General features: G+C 35.9%; 1 protein-coding gene across 1 annotated transcript in view; it reads right to left on the reverse strand.

Moving 5' to 3' along the window:
- ADGRB3 (adhesion G protein-coupled receptor B3) overlaps positions 1–24,742 on the reverse strand; it is a gene marked incomplete at both ends in the record, with an annotated part of 447,304 nt that overhangs the window by 18,543 nt on the left and 404,019 nt on the right. Inside the window, 9 exons of the mRNA XM_082302615.1 lie at positions 1,104–1,747; positions 4,296–4,335; positions 5,668–5,763; positions 12,638–12,809; positions 13,131–13,229; positions 16,694–16,779; positions 18,900–18,966; positions 23,745–23,814; positions 24,378–24,528. Coding sequence (XP_082158741.1) covers positions 1,104–1,747; positions 4,296–4,335; positions 5,668–5,763; positions 12,638–12,809; positions 13,131–13,229; positions 16,694–16,779; positions 18,900–18,966; positions 23,745–23,814; positions 24,378–24,528 — 1,425 coding nt within the window. The remainder of the gene's footprint in view (positions 1–1,103; positions 1,748–4,295; positions 4,336–5,667; positions 5,764–12,637; positions 12,810–13,130; positions 13,230–16,693; positions 16,780–18,899; positions 18,967–23,744; positions 23,815–24,377; positions 24,529–24,742) is intronic.

The following is a 24,742-nucleotide window of genomic DNA, read 5'->3' on the forward strand; positions in this document are numbered from 1 at the left end:
TTCACCTACATTAAACTTCAACTCAATTTTAAAAGAAATATCCATAAGTATCCACCATTTATGAAGTATCAACTACAGCTGCATCTAAACATTGAAAAACCAGGCTGAGTCTCTGTTTCCCTACACAGACGGGTCCAAACATTGTAGAGGAATAGCTAATGGCTTCAAGTTTGCACATACAGTAGAATTTTTTTCCATGTGTAACTTCTTTCAGAGAATGAATGAGTACCATGTTTTTCCCATTTGTCTTTCTCTGTCCCACAAAATGCCATTTTTCACAACACTTGACATGCTGGTGAAATGTACTCCCAGTTCTTAAGGAGGCCCAAGTATGACATTAAGTCCAGCTCACTCCTGGCTTTCATAGGTAAAAGCTTAATAAAAACAGCAGTATTTGATGCTTAGGTCTTGAGAAATTGTTTAAATAGTCTTCACCTTGAAAATGCTTAAATCCTACAGACAGATTGTAGTAATAACTGAAAGCCTTTTAAAGGCTTTCCAGTTCACTTTTGCAATCTGACTGAAATCTATGATACTCCACACGAAGCCCACCTGTTCCTACGGCACACGTCGGTTGTACCAATGCCTGCATGCACATGCAAACAAAACTAAATCAGTAAATGGTGAACTACTGGATGGAAGAATCCAAGATTTATACCAATGAGAGCAGAATCAGACCTATCATATCTGACATAGATATGATTGTCAGCAATAAAATGGCAAATATTTTCAACTGCATGTGCTTGCAGGTAGGGCCAATGATTAGCACTTGTATCTTGCAGGAATAGCTTTTCTTCTCATAGCAACACAGAATTTTCCAGTGGACTTTACCTGGTAGGTCACGAAATCCTCGGCAGTCGTGTGGAATGTTAAATCTCCAGAACTATATTGTTTCATACAGACTGGCTCTGAAACTTTAGTCTTGTTTTCTAGGTATAAACACTTCTGATAATAAGAGAAATATGAACAGCAGTGTATGATCCCAAACAATAATTTATACTGAATTAAAACATTAGCTTCACCCCTTAGACACAAGACACAATTTATTGTCTTATCATAAAATTAGAACAACAGAGCATGCAATTTGTTTATGCATCACTGACCTCTAAAGAGCTCATTGATATTGTGGATCCAGTTTCGCTTCTTGATAATCCTGCATTGTCATCCAGCTCTGAGGCAATGAAATTCTTCACTGCTGTGCGGGGCTCAAATGGCAAATTCTGCATATGTTCTTGGGTGGGAAGATGCTGGTCTAAATTGATATTAAATTGGTCCATTACAGAGGGATTCATATTGAACTCTGGATTAACTTTGTAGTGCAACAGCCTTTCATGAGGCAAGGTATCCATGCCTATATTCATTTTGCTTTCATCTTTCAGTGATGGCTGGGTATTTACTGAGCCCCGGGGCATGACTATATAGTCGCTTTCTATCATTCGTTCTTGAGGATGGACTATGTCCATATCCGCACCTCTCAAATTATCATCAGTGCATAAATACACAGTCCTCCGCAGCTCACTGTTGTCTTTTTTCAAGCACTGATTGGCCAGTTCACTCATACTCATAGGCATGTGGAGACCTGTTGGTTGCTGGATGATGACTTTGGAGATGATGTTTCCAGGCAAGGTTGAATAGCTCATTCCTTCAGGGCTTGGTCCCTTTTCCTCTTCTTCATCATTTAGTGAAATTCTAGAAAGTGTTCCTGTTATAGTGGCTGCTCTGCAAGGTCCAATGTCTTTATGCAGAACTGTGGGTCAGAGAAGAGGATTCTTACAGCATGAAACCATGTCAACCTAGCACTGCTTTTTCTTGTGGCTTTATCTAGCAGTGCTTCCTTTACCAGTGCACCTTCTAAAATACTTTTCTTTCCACTTATTAAGTTTCATTTTATAAATATTATTTTTGCAACAGCTTTTCTGTGGTTTTGGTTTTTTGGGTTTTTTTTTCTCTTAATCTACTGTGCATAACTGATCTCTGACTAGCTTTAGTCATTTATATAAATTAAAAACACTTCTTCATTTATTCCTACTGACTTAACATAGATTTTAGGTGACTTACAGCTTAAGCAAAAGCCTGCCATGTGGAACTCATTAAGGGTTTTCCAAAAAAATACACTATGACATCTGTAGTGCCATTATTAACTCCACATAACCTCCTGGAAAATGTCAAACAGATTGTAAGGCAGAATAATTTTGTCAATCCATTGTAATGACCTACTGTAAGATTACAACTATGAGCATGTGTTCCTAAACTCCTAAATGTTCCTTTTCACTGACTTTTAAAAACTCTTCTCTGTTAAATTATGTTTTAAATTAAAGTGATGAGAGAATTACCACATTGGGAAGAAATTGCACTGGTATCAGAAAGAATATTTTGCTGCATCTGGAAAGGTTATAAAGAACATAAACATGTTTTATAGAAGAGTCATAATTCACTTTTGTTCTAGGCCTGACCTTCCTGGTCAAACTTGTAGCAACATCCAGCAATTTTTGTTGGGGTGAGTTCCACATGTAAAAGTTAATAATCCTGTCATAAAATCAAAATTTCAAGAAGAACTGAAGAATGGCTTCAAAAAAAAAAGCATCTATTCAGTCACAATTACTCATCTTAAAAAAATAAATGTAAGTCTATAATTCAACATCTGTAATGAAATAAAAAGGATAGAAAGACAAAAATTAAAGTAACCAATTACTGGGCTTGTTCCATCTGGCTGCAGGGATTTCCTGGTCCTCTTGAAAGTATTTTAATTCACACCAGTGCCATTTTATACAACAAAACCCACCTCATGGGCTAAGACAGAAAGACAACTTGAAGTATCTCAGGTATTACATCTGCATACCTTCTGGTTGCCCAAGGGCTCTGATGACCCAGATCCCCCAGTATCCCCGAGTGCCTGCCTGTCAGTTCACTGCCTTTTTCCATAGCAAGCAGCTCGTAAGACATCGGACTCTCCTTCCTCACACAAAACTAACTGCCATTTTTCCATTATGAAAAGAATAACTTAATTCTAAACAACAGTGCACAAATACTTGAATTCGGTGGCTGCTTCAATGTTTCCAGTGGCACTTGTTCAGACATTTCAAACAGTGATCTATCCTTAAACTTTTCATTATCAGAAAGTAGTTCAAATGCTTATCTAGTTAAGCCTGTTCATTACTGCATTCAAATCAATCTCCTTTAGGATGCCTCTGCCAAGGCCCTCTGTATTGCAGAGCTATGTTATCAGAGGTAAGAAGTGCAAACTACATGGATCAATGCTGGATTTTTGTCTGCATTGGATGGTGACACACATGCATTTGTGTTACAATGTACGATCCTGATTCCTTCGAAATACATGTGCATATTAAAACTGATCTGTAGGGAAGAACTAAGTCTATATTGCAAGAAATTCGGCAGTTTTTAAAGGTGGGTGACTGGAAACTGAAACTTCACCGTAATGAGATCAGCTTTCTTGGCACCTCATATAGCCAGTGAAGGGAGAGAGTGTCCTTCAGGTGGGTGATGCAGAACAGCTAAATCAGGCTTCTGCTCTGACTCACCCTGCAGAGAGGACACACTCTCTCTTTCCCCTTATTGAAAAGTGATGGTGTTTAGGAAAGACTATTTCCCTAGGAAAAACTGTCCTTTGGAAATATCTCCTAGATTAAAAAAATTCTGTAGAATTTAAATGGTCATTTATTTTACACTGCACTTTATTTAAACAAGTTTGGCAAATAAATGGCTGAAAATGCATTATCTTTAATATATGGAAACAAACATAGCTGACTGATTAAAGATCACGCTACTGAAATATCTTTTAAAAACCCACAACTTTTCTCAGTAACATGGAATGAAACTTTATTTTCTTAAGCTATTGTTGATTTCACTTTGAGTCCTAAAAATCATACCCTCTTTAAAATCAATGCAAATTGATGCATCCTTCATATAAACAGCTGTCAAGGTACACTATTTTGTATTTTTTTGTTAAAGCAAAATTATGTTTTCACATTTGCTTGTGTACTGGGGAAAGAAAGCTTAATATGTGAAGAACTATCTTCTTTCCACAACTATTTGCTTTTAAATAGACAGTCACACCTTTGACTGCTTTCCAACTGCTGAATTCTAGTTAAAGACCTTAGTAAGAAAATCATATAAATGTATTCATACAGTGGCATAATTTTTCACATTTTCTTTTGTTTAAATTCATAAATGTAACCTATAAACAGCTAAATCCCAATATTTTTCTGGTTTTCACTTCACAAGGAACTTGTACAAGACCACTTTTTGTTGGCTAAATACTCTCTCAATGTTCTTACCTGACCGACAAGCAATGTCCACATCCTTCTCAAAATCAGTCTGTAACAAGAAACAGTGAAACAGAACAGCCATTATTAATTTAAAAAAAAACCCCACAATACCTTTTTGCCAACTAGCGCTTCCAAAATGTCCTACTTACAGGGTCACAGTCTCTTAAAAGTGGTTTCTTGTTGCTGAGAAGGTGAAGTGTATTGTTTTACAACAGCAGAGCTTTACAAAGTTTCCTAAAGTATAACTGGGTGGTTTTCAAAGTATGCTGCCTGACCAGAAAAAATAAAATAAAATAGGTCGAAGTAGAGTATATAATTTTAATAAAATGATACAGTGTATAGTTTTTAATGTATATGGAAGAATAACTTCTACATCTCATCAAAGGGCCTTCTTTAAGGAAGATTTATGAAAAGAAGTATGAAAAATAGCCTGCAATACAAATTACTGTGAATAAGTGTAATCCAAGTAGTCCATCCTTTTTGAAACTTCATTAATTTGTTATGAAGTGCTTATTTGTTATAAAACATTCTGTCATTTCTTGCTACTAATGTAGTCATATAAAATTTTTGTACTCCCTGATAACAACTATTATTTATTTCATTGTGCAAAAATTAATTGTGAGAACTAAGGAAGAATTTTAACAGTTGGAAATCAAAGTACACTTTTCCTAGTTGAACAAAACTATTCTGCTAGACAATTTAGTTACTTTTTATTTTCACAATAAGTTTATTCCATGCTAAATATCCAGTGAAAGTGATCTCTTTCTTGCTTGTGAAGTCCAAACAATAAATTCATTTTTTGAGTCATCATTTTGAAGGGCATCTGCTTGCTGTACCTTGAATTTTTGTTGATCCTTGCATGTCTCTATGGCCTGATTCTGTCCCCATTATAGTCAATGACAAACTGTTGTTCAAAGTGAAGAGACCAATATGTTGTCTGAATATACTAACAGTATTATCCAAATTCACTATCTCTTATTTTAACACACTAAATAGATTCCCCTTGTAGAATGTCTAGCACTCTCTCGTTTTGTTTGAGAACACTTTTCAAGGCCTTGTGAAGGGAAATACATCAGTACTCTGCACCAACACTAGAAAAAGTCACAATATATTGTTAAATTATTTTTTATTACCTTATGTAAGAATTTTTTTGTCCCAAAGAGCACTGGTGGAAGATACTAATTCACTGTGCTCCACTAAATAATCACACCAATAATTTAAAACTAGATAAGATATTTAAGCAAGCAGATAATGACCTAAACTGTCTTTTGCTTAGGTGTTAATATTTCAGCTATGCAAACTTGTCACATACAAATCATTAATTTTTTTCTTTTTGTTAGGAACACTAAATTCATAGCCAAAGAAGAAAATAAAAGCTAACCATGATTTGAGCATGTCCATTAGGAAAAGAACTTGAAGAATCTGCATTGATTGGATCTTGGCAATTTCTTAGTCGACATCTGAATGCATCTTGAACCTGTGAAAAAAATACCTTATACTGACTCTTGTGTAACATCATATTAGAGATTAAATAAAACCATATCAAATACAATGCATGGATTTTCTTTAGCCCACTTAATAAATCAGAGGCAATAAACATAAATGCTTATTTCTGCCATTTCATACGTTTGTTATAGTTTGTGGCTGCTACAAATTCTGTCCGTCTGTGACATCAAGACCACAGAATTAGATTTATACATGGCCAGAACTAGCTACTAGACAGTGATTATATGGTATTTAAGCCAAGTCTGTCTTGGTGATAATATTTGGCTTTGTCTTCTCATTCATTTTGGTACAGGCCTGATAAAAGGATTAATAGATATACTGCTAACCACTGCAAGATAAACTGTATCTTCTTGATAAATGTATGATTCTTGAAAGACAGTTCTTTACAGTTATTGTAATAATTTCATAACAGTTATTGTAATCTCCCAATTGTACTTCAAAACATAAGTCTATTTGAACTGATTCCAGCAATAATCTTTAACTCCACGTACAGGGAATCTAGCGCATCTCTTCTAGGACTAAGCTCTTCAGATGAGAGAAATATCTTCAATGTGAGCACAAGAAGAAAAGTGGACTATTTGCACATAGATTTCTTAAAATACAAAAGGAAATTATCAGAAATTACTGTTTATTAATATGATCCATAAAGTAAATTCAAAGACTTGCCCCTAAAACACAGCATATTTGAGGAATCATTTTTCATAGGAAATGCTTTTTTTACTTTCATTTTGGACAGAGTGTATGTTTAAAGAAATACTATTATTCAGTACTTCTGTTAGAAATGTGTTTCAACAGAGAGCTACATTCAAAAGGAAAATGCAGTTCCTGTTTGTTGACAGCAGTATACAAACATATTTTACTGCTTTCTCACACAATAAGGATGGCAAGGCAACTTTAGGAATATGTTTTATAATGTGAACTCTAGTTCCAGAAATGCAAGTGTCTATATTAAATATATAATATATTCCTGATTGCAAGATTTAAAAAAAAAAAAAAAAAAAAAAAAATTTCAAACAATTTCTGGTTTCACTATAACAGTACTATGAATGAAATGCTTATAAAAAATGACATTCCATTTATTATCTGTAAAAATTACATCATATCTTATTCAGAATAATTAAAAGGGAGAAAACTGTCTTTATTCATGGAATTTTGTGAATAGCAGAAGAGGATAATTAATTAATTGTTGCTTATGAGAAGCTTTCCCCTTTAAACGTATCATATTCTATTGCTCTCACAACAGCGAAAATGAAATAAAAAAATATTGTGATTGGAAAGCATTTTTTTAAAGGGCTCAACCCTTAAATGAACAGGAGTGCTCTGCAGTCTTGATAAGTGACTGTTGCAGGTGGAGGGACCCAAATATAGGGCAGAAAGAAGAACGAAGCAAGATGGGAAGGTTTGTATTGATTTCAAAACACCGAGACTTACCACATATTGTAATTTAAAGTGTGCTGTATCAAGACTCAGATTCTGATTTTAGGCACTACACTTGCTTTGGTCTTCCATGTGTTTGATGTTAATTTAATTTGGCATCTCCCACTTGCTGCAAATTTAATCTAAGTCTTCTCTCACTTTATCAATGCTGAAGTTAGGCCACACTTCAGAGTTTTATACTCTTGGATAAGCACTGGCACAGTGATTTGACAAAAAATATAACAAAAAATACCTCCTTCAAAGCATCCCCAGCTGTGAATCTCATCTCAAGGCATATGATGATTGACCCCAAAGCATTGTTACTTCAGAACATACTGTTTATCTCACTGCACTCTGTGCAGTGGGCCTCCTCATTTTTGGGACTCTGCTCATGGAGGTTCCCCAGTTCTAATACTCCAGCGACCTTAAGAATCTCATGTCATACTTTCAGTGCCTTCTACATTAAAGCCGTGAATTTTGATCTTAGGATCCTCTTAAATGTGCATGTTTCTTACAAAGCTTCTGAGGTGCAAGCAGCATATGATTTGAACATGTTAACAGAATGTCAGATTTAGCATTATCCATGATACTGACATATGTTGCAATTTCTAGATGTCCTCACCCAAGTCAGATTCAAAATGGTTGAACTTTCTAAATACCAGCTTACTCTTCTAGACTGCTTGTTCAAAATTGTTGTTTGAGTATGTAAAGACTGTGCTGTCTTTACATTTTACTTTGAAACATAATCTTGTTTTTTCCCCCTGCCTTTTAACATCAAGTTACAAGATTTTCTTAGAGTCAGGCAGAGAAGGAGAGACAGATGTGATGAACGTGCAGATACCAGGGAAGTAGTTTCCTTAGCAACAGCAATCAGCTCCAAGCTTTTGTAACTTACCCTTGCCCTACTCATGTACTTTTTATTTTTCTCTTGCAATTCTGAAATGTGGGCTCTAGACGCCAACGATGAATTTAATCCAAATGCTCTCTGCTCCGCAGAGCACAGCTAAAGAAAAAAATACGTGTGGGTTCCTCCCATCGCCAGCATTAACCTAAGTTACTCAGTGTGATTCAGATCAGCTTTAAAGCATCTTGTGTTCAAGCAGATCAGGCAAACTGTTTTGCTGAGATAGATGAGCTTCAACACTAATCCCTTGTATCATTCTCTGTTCTGCGACACATTCATCACCATTTTCCAATGCCCAATTAGGTGTTTAAACAGCAAGGTGAGGGGAAAAAAAAGAACAACTGTGGGCTCTCTGGGCTAAGAAGGCAACACAAAGCAATAATATCTAACTACTTTGCATTTTTCTTCCAAAATTTCCAAATAGTCTTACTCTTAAAAAGTATTGTATTTATTTTAGGAGTTAGGAAATAGAAATCTAGAAAGATTTAATGTCTTTCCAAGATACACTGAATTGATGGTGGACAGAAATAGATGACATATCACTTAGTTCTCTTCCAGTTGTACATCTTAGTTGGTAAAAATCCCTGGCTTCCTAATGCAGCCCCTATCACACAAGGTCTTCCATACAGTGTGTTAGAGAAAGTAACAAATGTTTCCATCATTTATGTTTATATCAATGTAACTAAGAAGAAGAAAAGGGGCTTTTATATATAATTGTAGAAGTCTGTGTCTTTTTGTGATGTAATGACAATAAAGGCATAGTAAAACAGGGTTGTCCTCTTTGTTTGGATTTTATGGTGATATATTCCTCCCCAATTTTTTTTTCCCCTGACAGTCAGAATTATTGTTTTGCCTGTGCTGGCATGCTATAAATACTAGATCAATCTTATAGGCTATAACTGAGATAGCTTTGTAGCTGTCGTCAGGAGTGACAAATATACTGGCAGGACTTCCTTGACAGGCACTGGCAGAGCTAAATGCTTTTGCAGACAACCACAAGTACTAGACTATTCTTTCAGCTGGGAGGTACCACGTGCAGTGCAAAAACGGCATTGCCCACTCTGCATGATGGCCATTCTCTTGCCCTGTACTCACCTGAGGGTCTCTGGAGCTGGAAAGCCAGACTCTAGAGCCAGAGTGAAACATAACTCACTGGACTTACATCTCTTTCTGTGTAGTAGACAACTATGACTTTGCTGCTGCAAACTGAACCAAGTAAGTGCAGACCATACACATTTTTGAAATTAAAACTGATTTACGTGCATCAACATTTACTTCTTTGTGCTTCTTGAAGAAATTTCTATGAATTTTCTTTTCCCATATCAAAAAGATTGCCTTAATTCATTCCTCAAGAGTTTTGACCAGTTTGCAATTTAGTCTGGAGGACTAAAAAAGATTAAATGTGTTCTGTCAGATAGAGTTCAGTCAGCAATATTCCTAGACTTCTTCATCTTCCACCAACACCACTATCATCATTTTGGCTGGAGATAATCTTTTGATCAGTGAATAAGTTGTCTCTGTACATTTATTTCTGCCTAAGTTGTCATGACTGAAGATGAAACACCTCCTCCACTTTGATAAGGGAGAATCTTATCAAACCTTGGTGCTTTTTGGGCCTCACTGGGAAGTCTTCTCATGAGGTAATTTTTTAAAATACCACGTAAACAGATTATTTAGATGCTTTATAAAATGCCTATCTTCTAGAATTTTGATGTTAGAGCTGGGACGTGTAACTGCTAAGACTGACGTGCTGGAACAACTTCTGTTAGTTGTTAAACAGAGCAATGATTCTTTGCAGTTAGATTATATATATATATATATTTATAAATACATATATCTGCAATTTGCTAAAAAAGCAGTGAATAAAATAAACCATAAATAGCTGATTTCCTACACATAAACAGTTAAGATTCTAAATTCCTGTATCAACATATTCACAATCTGGTATTTTTGCATATTGCTTAAATTAGAAACAGTGAGCTAAAAGTGGTTCCCACCAAGGTACCCCACAAATTTGAAAATTGAGCTTGCACGTAGAAAAGACTAATTCCACCTTAATCACCACAGTTCTACTGGGGAGTATGGTCAGACAAGAATTTTTCTATGAGATGTTCAGCATTATTGAAGCATTCCCTGGGAATGAAGCATTGGCAGCAAAGAGCTATCATTAGAATAGGAAACCTGTCTTTAATTCAAGGCTTAGGGCATTGTTGGAAGATGAGTGTTGATTTTCATCTCTCACCAACAGTCAAAATACATTTTTTTTCCAAATAAGCTTCTGCTTTACTTGCTTTACTGCACTGATGCAGACTTTTTTTAAAAATTTTATTTTATATAGTGCTATGCTAAATTTTGTTAAGAATTTCTTAAAGATTTTGGTCTTTTTTTGACAAAATCAATGACTGGTAACCAGGTATATGGTTCAGCCTCTTTGGATCCTTACAAAAGAAACAAGAAAATGGAATTAGGACACAAGGATATGGAGTTAGAACATGAGGAAATTAAATGAATATGAGAATTCAGATTGGACATTACAAAAAGGTTCTTCGCCCTGAGGGTGGTTGGTCACTGGAACATACGTAGTCACGGCTCCAAGCCATGGCCAGAGTGCGAGGAGTGTCTGGACAACACTGAGTCATATGGTTTAGTTTTAGGTAGTTTTGTGGGGAGCAGGGAGTTGGACTCAATGATCCTTATGGGTTTCTTCCTACTGACAATATTCTATGACTTTGTGAACGATAATGCTGTTCATATTGCTTTGGTTTTGAATGTTTCACATGCAACCTTGAGCAAAAGGTATCTATTTTAAAATAAAAATGATTCCCTAGGACAGTGAGCGGGAGGTGGTGTGCCCTTTCTAGGCTAATTAATATATCCCAATGGATAAAAAAATTTCAGAGACAGGAAAACCAGGATGAAATCACAATTCTTCCTATTGAAAATAGATGCAGTGTCTTACCAGACACTGTTCTTGTAGTAACAAAAATATGTGAAATGATGGCTTTCAGATTTACAGATGAGTCTACCCTCTTTCACAGATGTAAATCATATTGGGAAAGAAACTGCTGAAGAAAATAAGGGGACTGCACAACAGTTCCACATAAAATGGATTTTTCTTGAGTATTATCTCTTACCCTGCACATATTTTTATCCTGAACAAAAGGAAAAGCCAAAGGAAGAAAAACGAAAACGTATTAAATGAGGTAAGCCCCTTCCAATATGAGAGCTGACAAACCAATAAATACAAAAGTTCATAGCCCCTAACAGTGTGATTAAAATGAGAAGGAATCAGCACAATGTAAGCTGCTGTATTCTGCAAGATACTGATTTTTTCTTTAAAAATTGAAGACTTCATTATTTGATAAGATAATCACATATGCATACTGTGAAGGACAGCGATATAAATCTCATGCAAAGTGGTACAATACTGAAAGTATTGAATAAATTATGTCACTCATAATTATTTTTCATTAATATACTGACTTTTAAAGGGTGTCAGTGGTGGGAAGGGAAACCCCTGTGTGAGATTCCTCACTCAGCATTCCTCACTCAAACCTTTCTTGAAACATCTTCCTTGGGTTTTTTTAGTCCTGAGGTGCTTTCAAATAACTTTTGTCCATCCCAGGCAAATATGCTGGGCAGTATAATTTGGTTTACTGGTGTGGTAAATATCCTGAAGTTAATAAATGACTAGCACATAGGGATGCCCATGGACCAGAAACTACTCTCCAGTCCAGCTCCACCTGCTCATTTTTGATGGAGGGCTCCATTACCACAGATCTGCCAACAAAGCTGTTATGCTACTGCTCTCAAACCCGTCTCAATAAAATGTGGGGTTAGTTAGCAGGTTAGGCAGGTTAGAGAAGCTGTCACCAGAGCCAGATTAAAGAGCACTTGTGTAGGAGCTTTGCCATCAGATTTCAGTGGTGATGAATCCTGTGGCAGGTGGCACTGAGCTGTGAAGGGCAGGCCAGGGTACTGCTTGTCCTTGCTGTTCTCACAGCACTCATCTGTCTTCATCCTTGCAGTCCCCATAATTTTCGTATGAACCTGAGTTTGTACAACGGAAATGGTAGATCTTCACCAACACAAGACATCATCTCCTTGTGTCCTCTTTCACGGACAGTATAAGCACAAAAAATGTTGTGTTTGAATCTGTTTTAGAGAGCATAAAAGTCAACAGCTTTTGGTCTTCAGAAGGGCATTCATGTTTGCATTTTCCTATACTCACTGGGAAATACTAAAACTTAGAAATAAACTGTACTTGGGATTGATAAAAAAGACACCTTGAATTAAGTTGGTAAAGTTTTATACTGATATTTTGCACTTGGAAATAACTGATCTTCCCCCTCTCTTTCACTTTTTCTCTTTTCCTCTTTCACTTGTTCCTATACATGTCACCATAAATTATTTTTCTCTTTCCATGAAATATATACCTGCAGAGCAAGCCATATATAACCCTAAAGAGCAGTTGAGAGATTAACAGGAGCACAGTCCTTAGGAAAACCAGGAAGCCATTCCTCACCTCCCTTCGGAGAATACAATGGACCATGACAATAACAAAGCCTTGTAATGAATCAAATACTGCAAAAAGTATCTGAAATAATATTGATCTTTTGTCTGTCATGGCCAGAACTGCAGACATCCAAGTCAGTGCTAGAAGTGGCAACACCACACAGGAGCTCCAAAGGGATGCCCTATTGAAAAAAAGAGAAAAGCAGCATTGTAATATTGTAAAAAAATATTAAAAGCTCACTATTAAAATAAAACATATTTAAGGATGTCACTTTATCAATTTAACTTGAAAATCATAGAAAAGAATGTAACAGTTACACTTTATGTTCTAAAGAATATCCCGTGTTCAGTTAATAAACACATTTGCAAAATTTTTTTTAAAGTATTTAAATGTGCTTAGCACTTTATACAGTGTTAGCAAACACAGTTGTCATCATCAAACTATTGTCTCACATGCACTGCATAAGATTTGTAACAAGAAGATGTAAATGATCAGGACTAACATGGCATTACTGGCGGTGGTGGCTGACAAAGCTGTTGTTGAAACTACTCCACACTTGGCACATTTGAGCGTCAAACCGCTATGAGGCTCACTCATCTGACTGCAAACAAACAGAACACCCACAAAAAGAACAAAATATTGAATCGTCACCAAAAAACGTTGCTACTGAAATTTAGCTTTTAAATATGACGTCATGCAAAAAAAGTAAGTAGACTTATTCGAGATGAATGCTCTATATTGCTGAAAACCTGTATTTTGTACCTTACATTATTGTTAGCTTTAAATGTTAATGCTATGGGGCTTAATTTCATGCAAACTGTATTTCTTCTATTTAATCTAAAAAAGGCCCCAAATGTGATCAAAACTGCTCAGTACACTGAAGTAAACATAAGCACGTGCTAGGATAGACACACAAAGTGAAATCCCTCTATTCAGACCTGATGAAAGACTGTTGGATCCAAACATGCTTGAGAAAGAGCACAGGTCACTTAAAAGAGGAGTGTGAAGTATGGATCATTACAGAGCATTAATAAGGAAGGAAACTCGCAAAATTTATTCAAGCATCAAATCAGTATATGCATACTGTATAGTCAGATTTAGCAACCTGCATGGCCCACTAATATCTGGAATGGTTTTATTCATGCCATATGAAGGTCTGAATACAGGGTTTTGAAACATATGGAATCTGATGAAATAAATATCAGTTGGTACTAAAAAAAGGGTAACCCCTTTTGCCTTTTAATAAAACACAGTACACAAGCATTAAGCTCAAAGCATTTTGTATAGACACTTGTACCTCTGCACCTGTCAGAAGAGTTAAAGGACAAAACCTGGAATTTAAGTTTTCTTTTCCATACAGCATGCATTTAGCTTCTTGAATCAACTAAATAAATTTTCCTATTTTTTCTATTCCTTCTCTTTCTGCTATCAGAACCAGGAATAACCGTAGATGACCAAGATGTGATATAGCTGACAGGACGGATGTTCTACCTATTTCCAGCTGTAAAGTGGTAAGCAGGGTGAAGATAAGTAACATTTTGGGTTTTTTCCCAGTTATTTCAACCAACTGAACTTTTTGCTATTGCCAAATCCAGCACACACTAGACTTCTAACATACTGCCCAAAACAACATTGAAATCCAGTGTTTTCCACTTTGATAAACCAAATGATGATTTTCCATTAAAAAGTGCAGTATATTTCCCATAAAAAGGCAGTTTCTTCCATAAGAAAACAGTGAGAACCATGATCTTTTATAAGACAATTTTGGGGTGAGAAAATAACTCAGTGAATCCACATCAGTTGGCATCAATTAAAAATATAGATTAAAGAATGAACTAGAGAAATGCCTTGGGTAAGTATAAACTAAGCTTGCAAAAGTACTTTCTGTCTTTTCCTGGCAGTGTTTTAGCATTATTAGACTGGATCATTCTCTTTACTTCTACAAAACTGCTGTGGATCTTGCCAATAATAATAGAACTTTATGTGTGCATAAGCCGAATGCAAATTTTCAGCCTGGGCATTTGCATATTCTTCCTCTTTTACTAGGAAAAGGATTGAGACCATGATTGAGATCCATCAACATATTTTTTACCACTTGTTGATTCTCCATATGCTTATTAAGGTGGTAAAAAGCATATGGAGTTAGTATATTTTGCCCCATTCACTTGTTTTAAATCCTAGAGCTGAACTTTTGACTGAACTTTTGACAAATATAGGTTCAATGTTTGCCAGGAAGAATGAAATTGTCTTCCTTAGCATGGCTGGCAAAAGATGCTTCAGGAATGAGCAACAATCACCTTTCTAGAGGAGATCAAACGATGAACCAATTTCTATGCCCCAAAGAATGACTCAAGAGATGTCATCTGCCAAGTAGTATCAAGGAATGCTGTTGCCAAGCCACCATCTCATAATATCACACAAGTCAAGATTGTTTCTCATTAAGGTATCTACATCTTTTCCCAAAATATCTGGATTATTTCTAACAGAACAATCTCTGATTCTTTAGCCATTTGTTTTAAAGTTAGATTATTTTAAAATAAAATACTTCTTTACTAAGTTGCACGATTAGAAAGCGAGTTATTTGTTTCATCAGGAAAATAAAGTATAAGCAAATAGATTTCTATAGCCAACAACTGAGTAGCTGGGAAAAAAAAAAAAAAAAAGGCAGTTAAATCTAAATTGAATATCCTTGCAAAATGTACAAAGCCAAACCTGTGGCTCTCCCAGCTCCATATATCACTGGAATTAGAGCATATGTGAATTTGATTTAGTGATTACTATGTCATTGCTACTTTTGAAATAATTTGGGTAGTTTTATACTATTCCAGATTTCACTAGTGCTGTTACAGAGTTAAGAATGTGATGGAGGAATGTAGACAAAAGTAAGGTAATGAAATTAATACTTTCTAATGAAAAATATGAAAACAGAAGAAATGGAATTACAGGGTTTAGAATGTTTGTCAAAATGGTGGAAGAACTGAAAACCAGAAAGACTTAATTGAATTCATATGAAATGCAAATCACACCAGCTGAAGCATAAGAGTACTCATCTAACTTATTAGAAATGCTACTGTTAGTTACATGGTAAAATAATTAAAAGTGAAACTGCAAGAAATTTACCCATAGCAGAAATACACAATAAAATTAAGATACCATCATTTATCATTGTTAGAAATTCAGATACTGGTGAAGTTAAACTACAACCTGGCCCAAAATACAATACATGAAAATATAGCTGTAAAAATCATTATTCAAAGTTTAAATATACTTTCATAAGCATTAAGAAGGTGATGATGCAGTTCTGAAATATTTTTCTCCCATATGCAATGAATCTAGGTTTGCTGCTGCAGTACTTCATTTTCACCCACTGAAAAAAGTTTCTGATACCAGCACTGTCATAATCTTTTCTTCTCATGATAATAAACAGAATTTTAATGTAAATTCAAGTAAATAATCAATAAGAAACATTTACCTTTTTCTTTTTCTTTTTTAAATCTTAAACCATGGGCGTTTTTTTACTTTGATGTTCTTTTACACTAATTTAGAAAATACACCTATGTAGATGTTATGTGGATACAAGAACAAAGGCAAATTCTTAATGTAGACAAATTGGCAGAATAACATTGACCTAAGTAAGGGACATATTGTTATAAAATATATAACAGTTAACACAAATGAATAACATTTATTGCCATAGTAATTAAATTTGACAGCTAGACAAAACCAATCAGCTCCTGCAGTGCACACAGTTCATAAAACTGTTTTCCTAGATGCAACAGCTTTACACATGTAACCATCTTGTGAAAACTCTGCTCAGATTTGTTTAAGCCTCATTCTTATTAACTTAATACTGTTGTACTTGTGTTTTATTATATTTAGTTTGTTTAGTTGCATTCCCTCAGGGTAACACAACAGCAGCTTTTGAGATTAATGGAATCTGTTAGAAACACATTACACTGATATAAAAGTTCACAGCACCATCAAAAGCTTTTTTGGTGAATATCTGTAATTGAAAATTGGTGATACAATTTTAATATGCTTTAAAATAATCCAGTGGTTGCTTACCCCGCTCTGTGTTTGAGTTTTTTATCTAGGATTCCATCTCTGGAAACAAGTTTATTAAATACCAAAATGCCAATCACCATGTTGACCTGTCAAACAGAAAACAAACAGTTGATCTTTCAGTGCCTAAAAGAAAATATTGCATCCTGGCCGTATTGTACTACAGGCCTGCAAAATGCCTCCTCTTACATTTCTGAGTATTCCTTCAGAAATCGTGTAGTGACCAAAAGGCCATATTCTCAGAAAGGTGACATATACACACCCCCTGCAATTGGCTCGGTTTTGAACCTTGAATTATGCCTGGTATCAAGCTATTTATGTGTACATGTCTGATGGCCAGAAGCTTGAGTAAGATAACTTTAATATTTCATCAGTTTTCATTGCAACAATATATCCTATTCCAGGAAAACCACCGCAATTTGAGTTCTCTGCACAGGGAAGAGCAAGTCAGAGCATAGCTCCTTTTTAAACAATTATGGTCCATGTGTGCGTTCCCACTTACGCAGAACCAGGCTGTGGTTTTCCATAACTTCCTGCACATTAATCACTGCCTATGTCATTCACCAAAATGTCAGTTTTGAGCCTTGTTTGGCTGCAATTTACTATATTTGTGGGCCAGAAGAATTCCTGGGATGTCTGTTTAGCTCCATTAAAGTAAATGGTGTTATGATCACATACATGGGTTGAAGATCTAACCGAAAAAACATTCAAGTGTTTCAGCAGTTGGACTTTGGCTCTTAATGGACATACTAATGGCATTTAATGGACAACTTAATGACTGTTATTATCCATTTGTATTATTGAACTGAACTCTACGAACCTGTCTCTTCACGGCCCTGAAAATAGGTAATACCAATTTTTGAATCTATTAAATAAATGCTCCTTTTTTTATTTATTAGGAAAGGATAATCCTTTTTTCTTTTCAAACTGGTTTTCCAATTCTTGTGCCAAAATACCTAATTGTTACTAGTCTGCCCTGCCAATTCTTTTTCAACTCTATTTTCAGCATTAACATTTTTTAGCTGATGTTATATAATTCTTTGGCTTCATATGCTTAGGCTTAAGTGGCTGCATGGAACAGCTCCTTCCACAGCTACCAGCTAATGGTAGGGCAAAATGCGACTGTGAACTTCAAACATCTCCGAACAAAGACTTGCCAATTAAACAGAGAACATACAGTTACTTCCATGTGAAAATTATAACTGGCTTTTTGTAAACATCCTTGGCTCCTCTGCCGTGACAGAGACTGTGAGTTGTACAAAAGGATCCTGGCTTGACTCCAGGCAATGATGAGACAAACTCTATGGGAGTAGTAAACATCCATTTCAGGAAAATTCACGTAGCTGAATAGCTATATCTTTGATCACTAGTAAGACTGATTCCTTTTTACAAGAGAAAATCAGAAATAACCAGTGCTGATAGAGTTATCATAGTACAAAATTTTTGGATTCAAAATCTGTAAGGGAAAAATGCTAAATAAATTGTTGTAAAACATCCATACAGACTGCAGAGCAGATGACTGATAGCTGATGGCACAGGTAGGATGTAACTCATCTTACCCTGAAGTAGACATCTGAAATACCTCTGATGGTTTGATCTCTAAAAATATGTTTTTTTCTTCACTGACAATGAAATATGGCTGGGGTAACTAGCTTAGATGCAGAAATCTACATTCCAGATGTCTACAATTAAGCAGAAATGAATCCCACACCTAAATGCATGTCCAGAGATGTGGAAGATTAATACACAAACGAGTAACATTTCCCAGCTATGACAATTTTTTTCTTTGCGTTCAAAAGCAGTAGCCATGGAGAACTCGCTGGCAGGTTCCACTCCTGTTGCTTTTGCTGGCACAGCAATCCACTGTCAAGCAGCACTCTATCAAGACTGTCACTGAGTTTCACAAGGCAGTGACAATTGCGTAGATGCTGCTGATAATAACTCAGTGATGCCTGTAACAAGTTTTCTGTGCCACTAATCAGTACATTATTCTTTCACAGCTTACTGTGTAAACATGGAGAGATAATTGGTATAAAGAAGTGATATAATCAAATGAATCATGCATTCAAAATACCAAAGGTATATTAAACAACAGTGATCTCAGTATTTACAGCAAAATGCAATGTTACTTTATAGCTAAACTTTTATAATGGAAATGGCACTTTCTATCATTTCATACAAAAATACTGGAAATTATTTTAATGTTTACCAAGACAACAGCAGCTGCAGGTCCAACGAAAGCATAAAGTAGCCCTCCTTCCAGAGACAGCCAGCAGCTGGAAAGAACATTAGAGAAGAACTAACACAAATTAAAAATCAGTATAACACATTGTCAAGAAAGCATTACTAATCACTACAGCATGTTTTTCCGATGTATGAGATTCATATGCACATACAAAAAATAATTGCTTTGTTGATATGAGGTAGAGAGCTGAAAGATATTTCCATTACCAGAGGTTAACAGTTAAAAATCTTTAATGTGAGTTATACATAAACTGAAATGCCTAAAATGTACAAAAAGCAAAAGAGAAAGTAAGTCGGCAAATATTTATTGAATCTTCTCTAACCATGTATGATGAGTTAAATGAACAGGTCTTGCCAAGTAGGTATCTAGAAACATTTCTAGCTTACCATATCTGATACTTCTATACTTCAAAGTGATGAAATGGCCAAGTACATGTAATAAAGAACTTCAGAAAAAAACAGGTTTCTGCATATCCTGTCATTTAATAATTGATACTAGAACTACACCTTAAAGATAATATTTCCCTTAGAGGAAAATAATATATGATCTAACTGTTCTGCATTCCCTGTAATATTTTGCAAACAATTTAAATGTATATTTTAAAGCATCTGAAAACTGTATTTTCTGGAGACCTCCTAATCTCAGAGTTTGTCATTCTGCATCAGGGCTTTCACTGAAAACCATCAGATTTCCAAACACAGAGCACTTACAGAATCAAATTCTAAATATTTGATATACTATGATGTAAAGCTTTTCATATCTGCAAAAGATCAGGAGCTTCACCCACTGAAGTAAATGCAGCTGTGCTATTTTCCCAGTGATTACGCATTCAAAGAACAGCATGTTTATTTGAATGCATGATCACACCTACATATAAGGAAACTCAAGTGTATACATTCAAATAATTTACTTGGATTTCACATGCAGAAACATTCACATCAGAATCACACATATCTTCTTTATTTTCCAGTACTGGGTTTTTACTTTTAAAATCCAAGTAAAACAAATGCAAGCACATCATAATATTAATGGCCTGCTAGGGCTGGTATTCTCACTGCAAAGAATAAAAGCGTTTTCCATTGCAGTGAAGCCATCTGAAAACTGTCACATGAACCCAACTGCACCAGTGTTCTAAATTCTGGAATGATAAATGGATGCAAATAGTTCCTATCTGCTTCACTGTTAAAAAGGTAATACACGCCAAGCTATTTTACATCCTACCTCAAAAATCAAATACAACACTAATGTTCAATTTATTTTTGCAATGTCAAAGAAAAATGCTTTCAAAATTTCTGCAGTTTTTCTTACTATTCTTTCAAAAGCTAGGTTATTATTGTCAGTCTGGGAAGACAGACTTCTGAGAGGGGGAAATGCATTCGTAGTGCACTTCCTCACCAGTATGAACTTTTAAACTTCGTGAAGATGACCACTCTGAGTAATTAGGACTTGTAATTAAATTTTTCATGTTTATTGGGAGACAGAAGCATCAGTTCATAAAAATAGTTGATGTATTGTAGTTTGAAAGTAATTTCAGTTACCTGTGTTGAAAAAAGGGTCAATGACAGGTTTTTTTCTTAATTAAAAAAAAATCAGTTTCTAACACAAAACTTTTTGAGACCAAGGGAGAATTGTTCCTTCCCATTTCCATGTTGTAAATGGCTGTTCAAAAGAGTGATTTCCATTTAGAGGCAGAGATGGGAAAAAAATGTAGAGGTTGTCCTTTTTTACACTTAGCCTCTTTTTTACACAACCTGAATTTTCAACAATCTGGATTTTCACCAATGTGTGACATCTTATTGCAATGTATTCAACATTTCCTAGTTGATGACTGAAATTCATTTTTCCTCAATCTTCTGTTGAAGACTTTCTGAAGATAGATTTTCAGGTGCCTTCCTACACCAAAAGGCAATTCTTTTCAATTTTTTACTATTTTTTCCTTCTCCTCTTCCTTTGTTCTGATAGCTTTTTTTTCCCCTGTGCTTTATAGTTGTTTTTATTTTGTTCTCTTGTTCTGTCTTCTTTCTCCCTGATGTGCACATAGCAGAAAACCATATAAATTGATTAGTGTTAAGAGCAGCCACTGGTGGCTTTATGGGACCATGTTACATGGTCATAAAATTCTGCTGAGTGATGAAGCATCTGTACACTTGCTCCTGTGTCCTGTACATTTTGTGAGTTTTTTGATGCTCTCCAGGAGATTGGTTCCTTCTCTTAAGAGAACATGGCAAGATCGTGACTATGACAGAGTTTTAATTTTTGCTGAGGCAATAAATTCCTAGAACTTATCCGCACTCTATGTTAACATGAGCAGTTCACACAGGTTTATTAACTATAAGTTTTAGTAGTGGTGCTTTCATAGCTCTGATTTTCTAAAAAGAGATAGCAACAATATTTATTACAGAAATGGCTGGAAAAAGCTATTAAGCTTTCAGACACACTAATCTTTTCCAGATAACCTGAAATATCTAAAAACTTGTCTCTGTGGGTTTTTTTATTATTTTTAGGAAATCCCTTCAGCTTCTGCATCTCTATCACTACAAGTATCTGGGTGAAATATTTTCCTTATGTAGTTTTAAAAATACAGCAATTGAACTGTCTAATAATTTGGACTCAGAAAAAAGACAGAAATCAGAGACTGATGATCACAGAAACGGCTCCAGTGTGAACAATTCAAGCACTCTCATCATACATATACCATACAAAATTGAGAGGTGCTGCAAAGATCCTTGGACCTTCTCCCTTTCCATGAATCTCTTCATGTGTGGGATTATGGAACTGGAATTAATTCCTTAATTTTCACTTTTAATGTTCTCCATTTAAAAGCTTCATTTTCAAAATGAGCATCTTACAGACCATGAATAGTTTGCAACAGGGCATGTTTCTGAAAGCAGCATGTGTGTAATTACTGCAGCCAAATAGGCAAAATACAGTGTAAGCAATTAAAAACCTTACACAAGTGCTTTAGTTATGGTGGGAGGAGCAGGACAGGAGCTCTGCTTTTACACTGCCCAGCAGTTGTCATGCGACACAATTCTTTACTGCCTTCTGGAGTGGGACAGCACATCAGCTGGTGATGGAGGAGGAAATCTCCATTCCTTGTCTTCACTGTTTTCCTTATGTAATTCTGATGTCAAATGCAAAGAAAACATATTTCCAAAAAGATGAGAAAGCTGAACTATGGTTCTATTTGTCCCTTGTATGCCTTCATTTGTTCTTTTCTCCCACAGTACCATATCAGCTGGATTTGGATCCTGGGAGAAGAGCTGTTACATGTATAGAAACCCGCTCTTTTTTACTTTCCAGGTTACTCTTAATGAATGATTTGTTGCTTTGTCTGAATATTTCAGAATATCCTCTTTTAAAAATGCATTCAGTCCAGGAAGGAAGCAGGAAGCAATGTTAACTAAAGCAAGTCCTCACACATGAATGAATTCAGTAGAGCAAATGTAATGGGATTAATCCTGCAAGGGACAGAGCTACATCCCCAGTGGGGTCTGGACATTGTTATTTTGTGATTTGTAATTCTCACAGACTAAATAGTTTTCCAGTTGTGGTTCAAGGACTAAATAATAAAAAAGACAGCAAGATGAGTACATAGTTGAAAAAAAAAAATCGGAAGAGTTGGTTCTCAACATAACCTTGAAAAGAGGGCTAAGACCACTGTTGCACTTGCCAGCTCTAAGTGCAATTAAGCATTTCAGTTACATAAGACATTCCTCATTAAAAAACTCAAGATGCACACTGTCACAGTTTAAAACTACAGATCTTAGTGGTTGGAGCCAGTACTCAGAAGGAGATTTGGTTTTGAATTCTTACCCACCCAGAGCTGAAGTGCCAAGATGGTGAGACATACAAGGAAGGGAGGGGGAATCCTGATCTCACCCAGTGATGATGCTAAGGAGAATAATTAAATATTCATTGAAGCGAGGACTTGACCTAACTCATCCACATCTCTGATGAATGCCCTCATTGCCAGTCTACAGAGTTATATTTCCTCTCTTTCTGTCCAGATGCATACTCAATTTCTTAGGCAACGTGAGGAGAGCTCCAAACAGCCTGCCCAGAGAAAACACACTCTTGCATACATAATGGTGGTTGGAGCACACCACTGGCAGAAGGAAGGCCCAGCTCCTTCTTCATCAGAAGACCGCAGGGCAGCCTCTCTGAGGAGTTAATTTTCCGAGGTGCTAAATACACACTGGAACCAGCTAGGTGGCTAAACAGGACCTGTATTAGTTGAGACTAAATGAAGCACACAGATTTCCTCTTTTCTGTCTCTCAAATACAGCACAGCCCAGGAAATGGGCTGGATTAGGGTGTCCAGGAGACAGAAAGGATGGATGGGGGAACTGTTTTGAGATGTTTGAAGGGCTTTGGCTCCAAGCTGCTCAGGGGCATTAAAGTTGAGGTACCTGCTTGGTGTGCAGAAACCTGGGTGCCAAAGAGACTCTTGCCAGTACAGTTTTGGACATGTTTAAAGGCTGGCAAAGGCTACCTATAACATTTAAAATTCTCTTTTGTAAATCTACATAAATGTTAGGTGTCTAAGTGTATCTAATGATCAGTGTTCCTTAAAAGTTTACTATTTCAAAATCTCAAACAAAATCTAGGATTCCTGGTGCTTTGCTGAGCTCATTCCAAGACTGGCATGCTGTTTTCTCTTTGTTCTTTTGTGGATCACTCAGTGACTCTCAGGGCAATTCCAAGTGTGAATGGATACCTGTAGAGCCTTTAGAGTGTGCTATGCAGTTGATGGATATGACAATCTTGGTAATTAAAAACATAATTTATCATTTCAGATTGACTTACTAGTGAGCTGTTCCATATCCTTTTGTCTTGGTAAAGCCTATTGATATTGCAACCACTAATGCTGGCAGTCCTGAAAAAAACCAAAACAGTAATAATCATCAGATGCTGAGTAAAATATTGTTGTTCTGCCTGGACAAAAAAATGACAGGGCAAGCTAATGCAAAATGGACAATTTTACATGGAATGAATTATTTAATGAAGCACATTGCTATTGTAGGATTTGTTTTCTGAAGCACTGGCAGGGAGGAGGACACTGTTTTCTGCCCACAGTGTACCACTTTGATGTAGCTAAATTACTGGTACATTTGACAGGTCTTAACTAGAAAGAGCTTTCATGAATATTCAGAGAGTGTTTTTTTCTTGTTTTATTTTGATTTCTTGATATTACACTACTTTGCTGAAAATCTTCTAAAATTTTGTTAAAATATATTTATAAACGAATGCTACGATACACATCAGCATACCTTGAGCCTGAGATACAGTGGAAAGGCTTCTAACCTAGTTTTCCTTTTAGTAACATTGCTGTCTACTATCTTTCAGTTTTACTGAAGAAAATGATGATATTCTTGACATTGCCACTGCATTAAATGTTTCATTCCAATGATTCTTAGGAAATTAATTTTACTGACTTACCCCATCCAAGGCACAAGAAACGCTTCCTTATGAGCCGTGTCCTAATTTTTCCAGTAACAGCCATATATGACTGCCACGCTTCTGTCAAAACCCAACAGAATGAAGCTAAGAAGAAGAAGTGTAAAAATGCGGTGGTTGTGGTGCAGATGCCCTGCAGGGAGCAAAGAGAAGCTCATGCTGAATACTTAGGGACACTCATTTCTGTTTTCAATTCAAAGAGTTGTCATATTCTATCATCTTGACCTTTATCCTTAGCATCAACTCTCCCTTTTCTCCCTTTATGATGTGGTGGCCACAAAGAGCGAGAGAAAGAAAGAGAAATGTTGATGGGGATTAGGCAGAAGAGGTTTTGACTTGTCTTCCCA

This window comes from Coloeus monedula (genome assembly GCF_965178545.1).
Source record: "Coloeus monedula genome assembly, chromosome: 2".
In the NCBI taxonomy this organism is placed as follows: domain Eukaryota; kingdom Metazoa; phylum Chordata; class Aves; order Passeriformes; family Corvidae; genus Coloeus; species Coloeus monedula.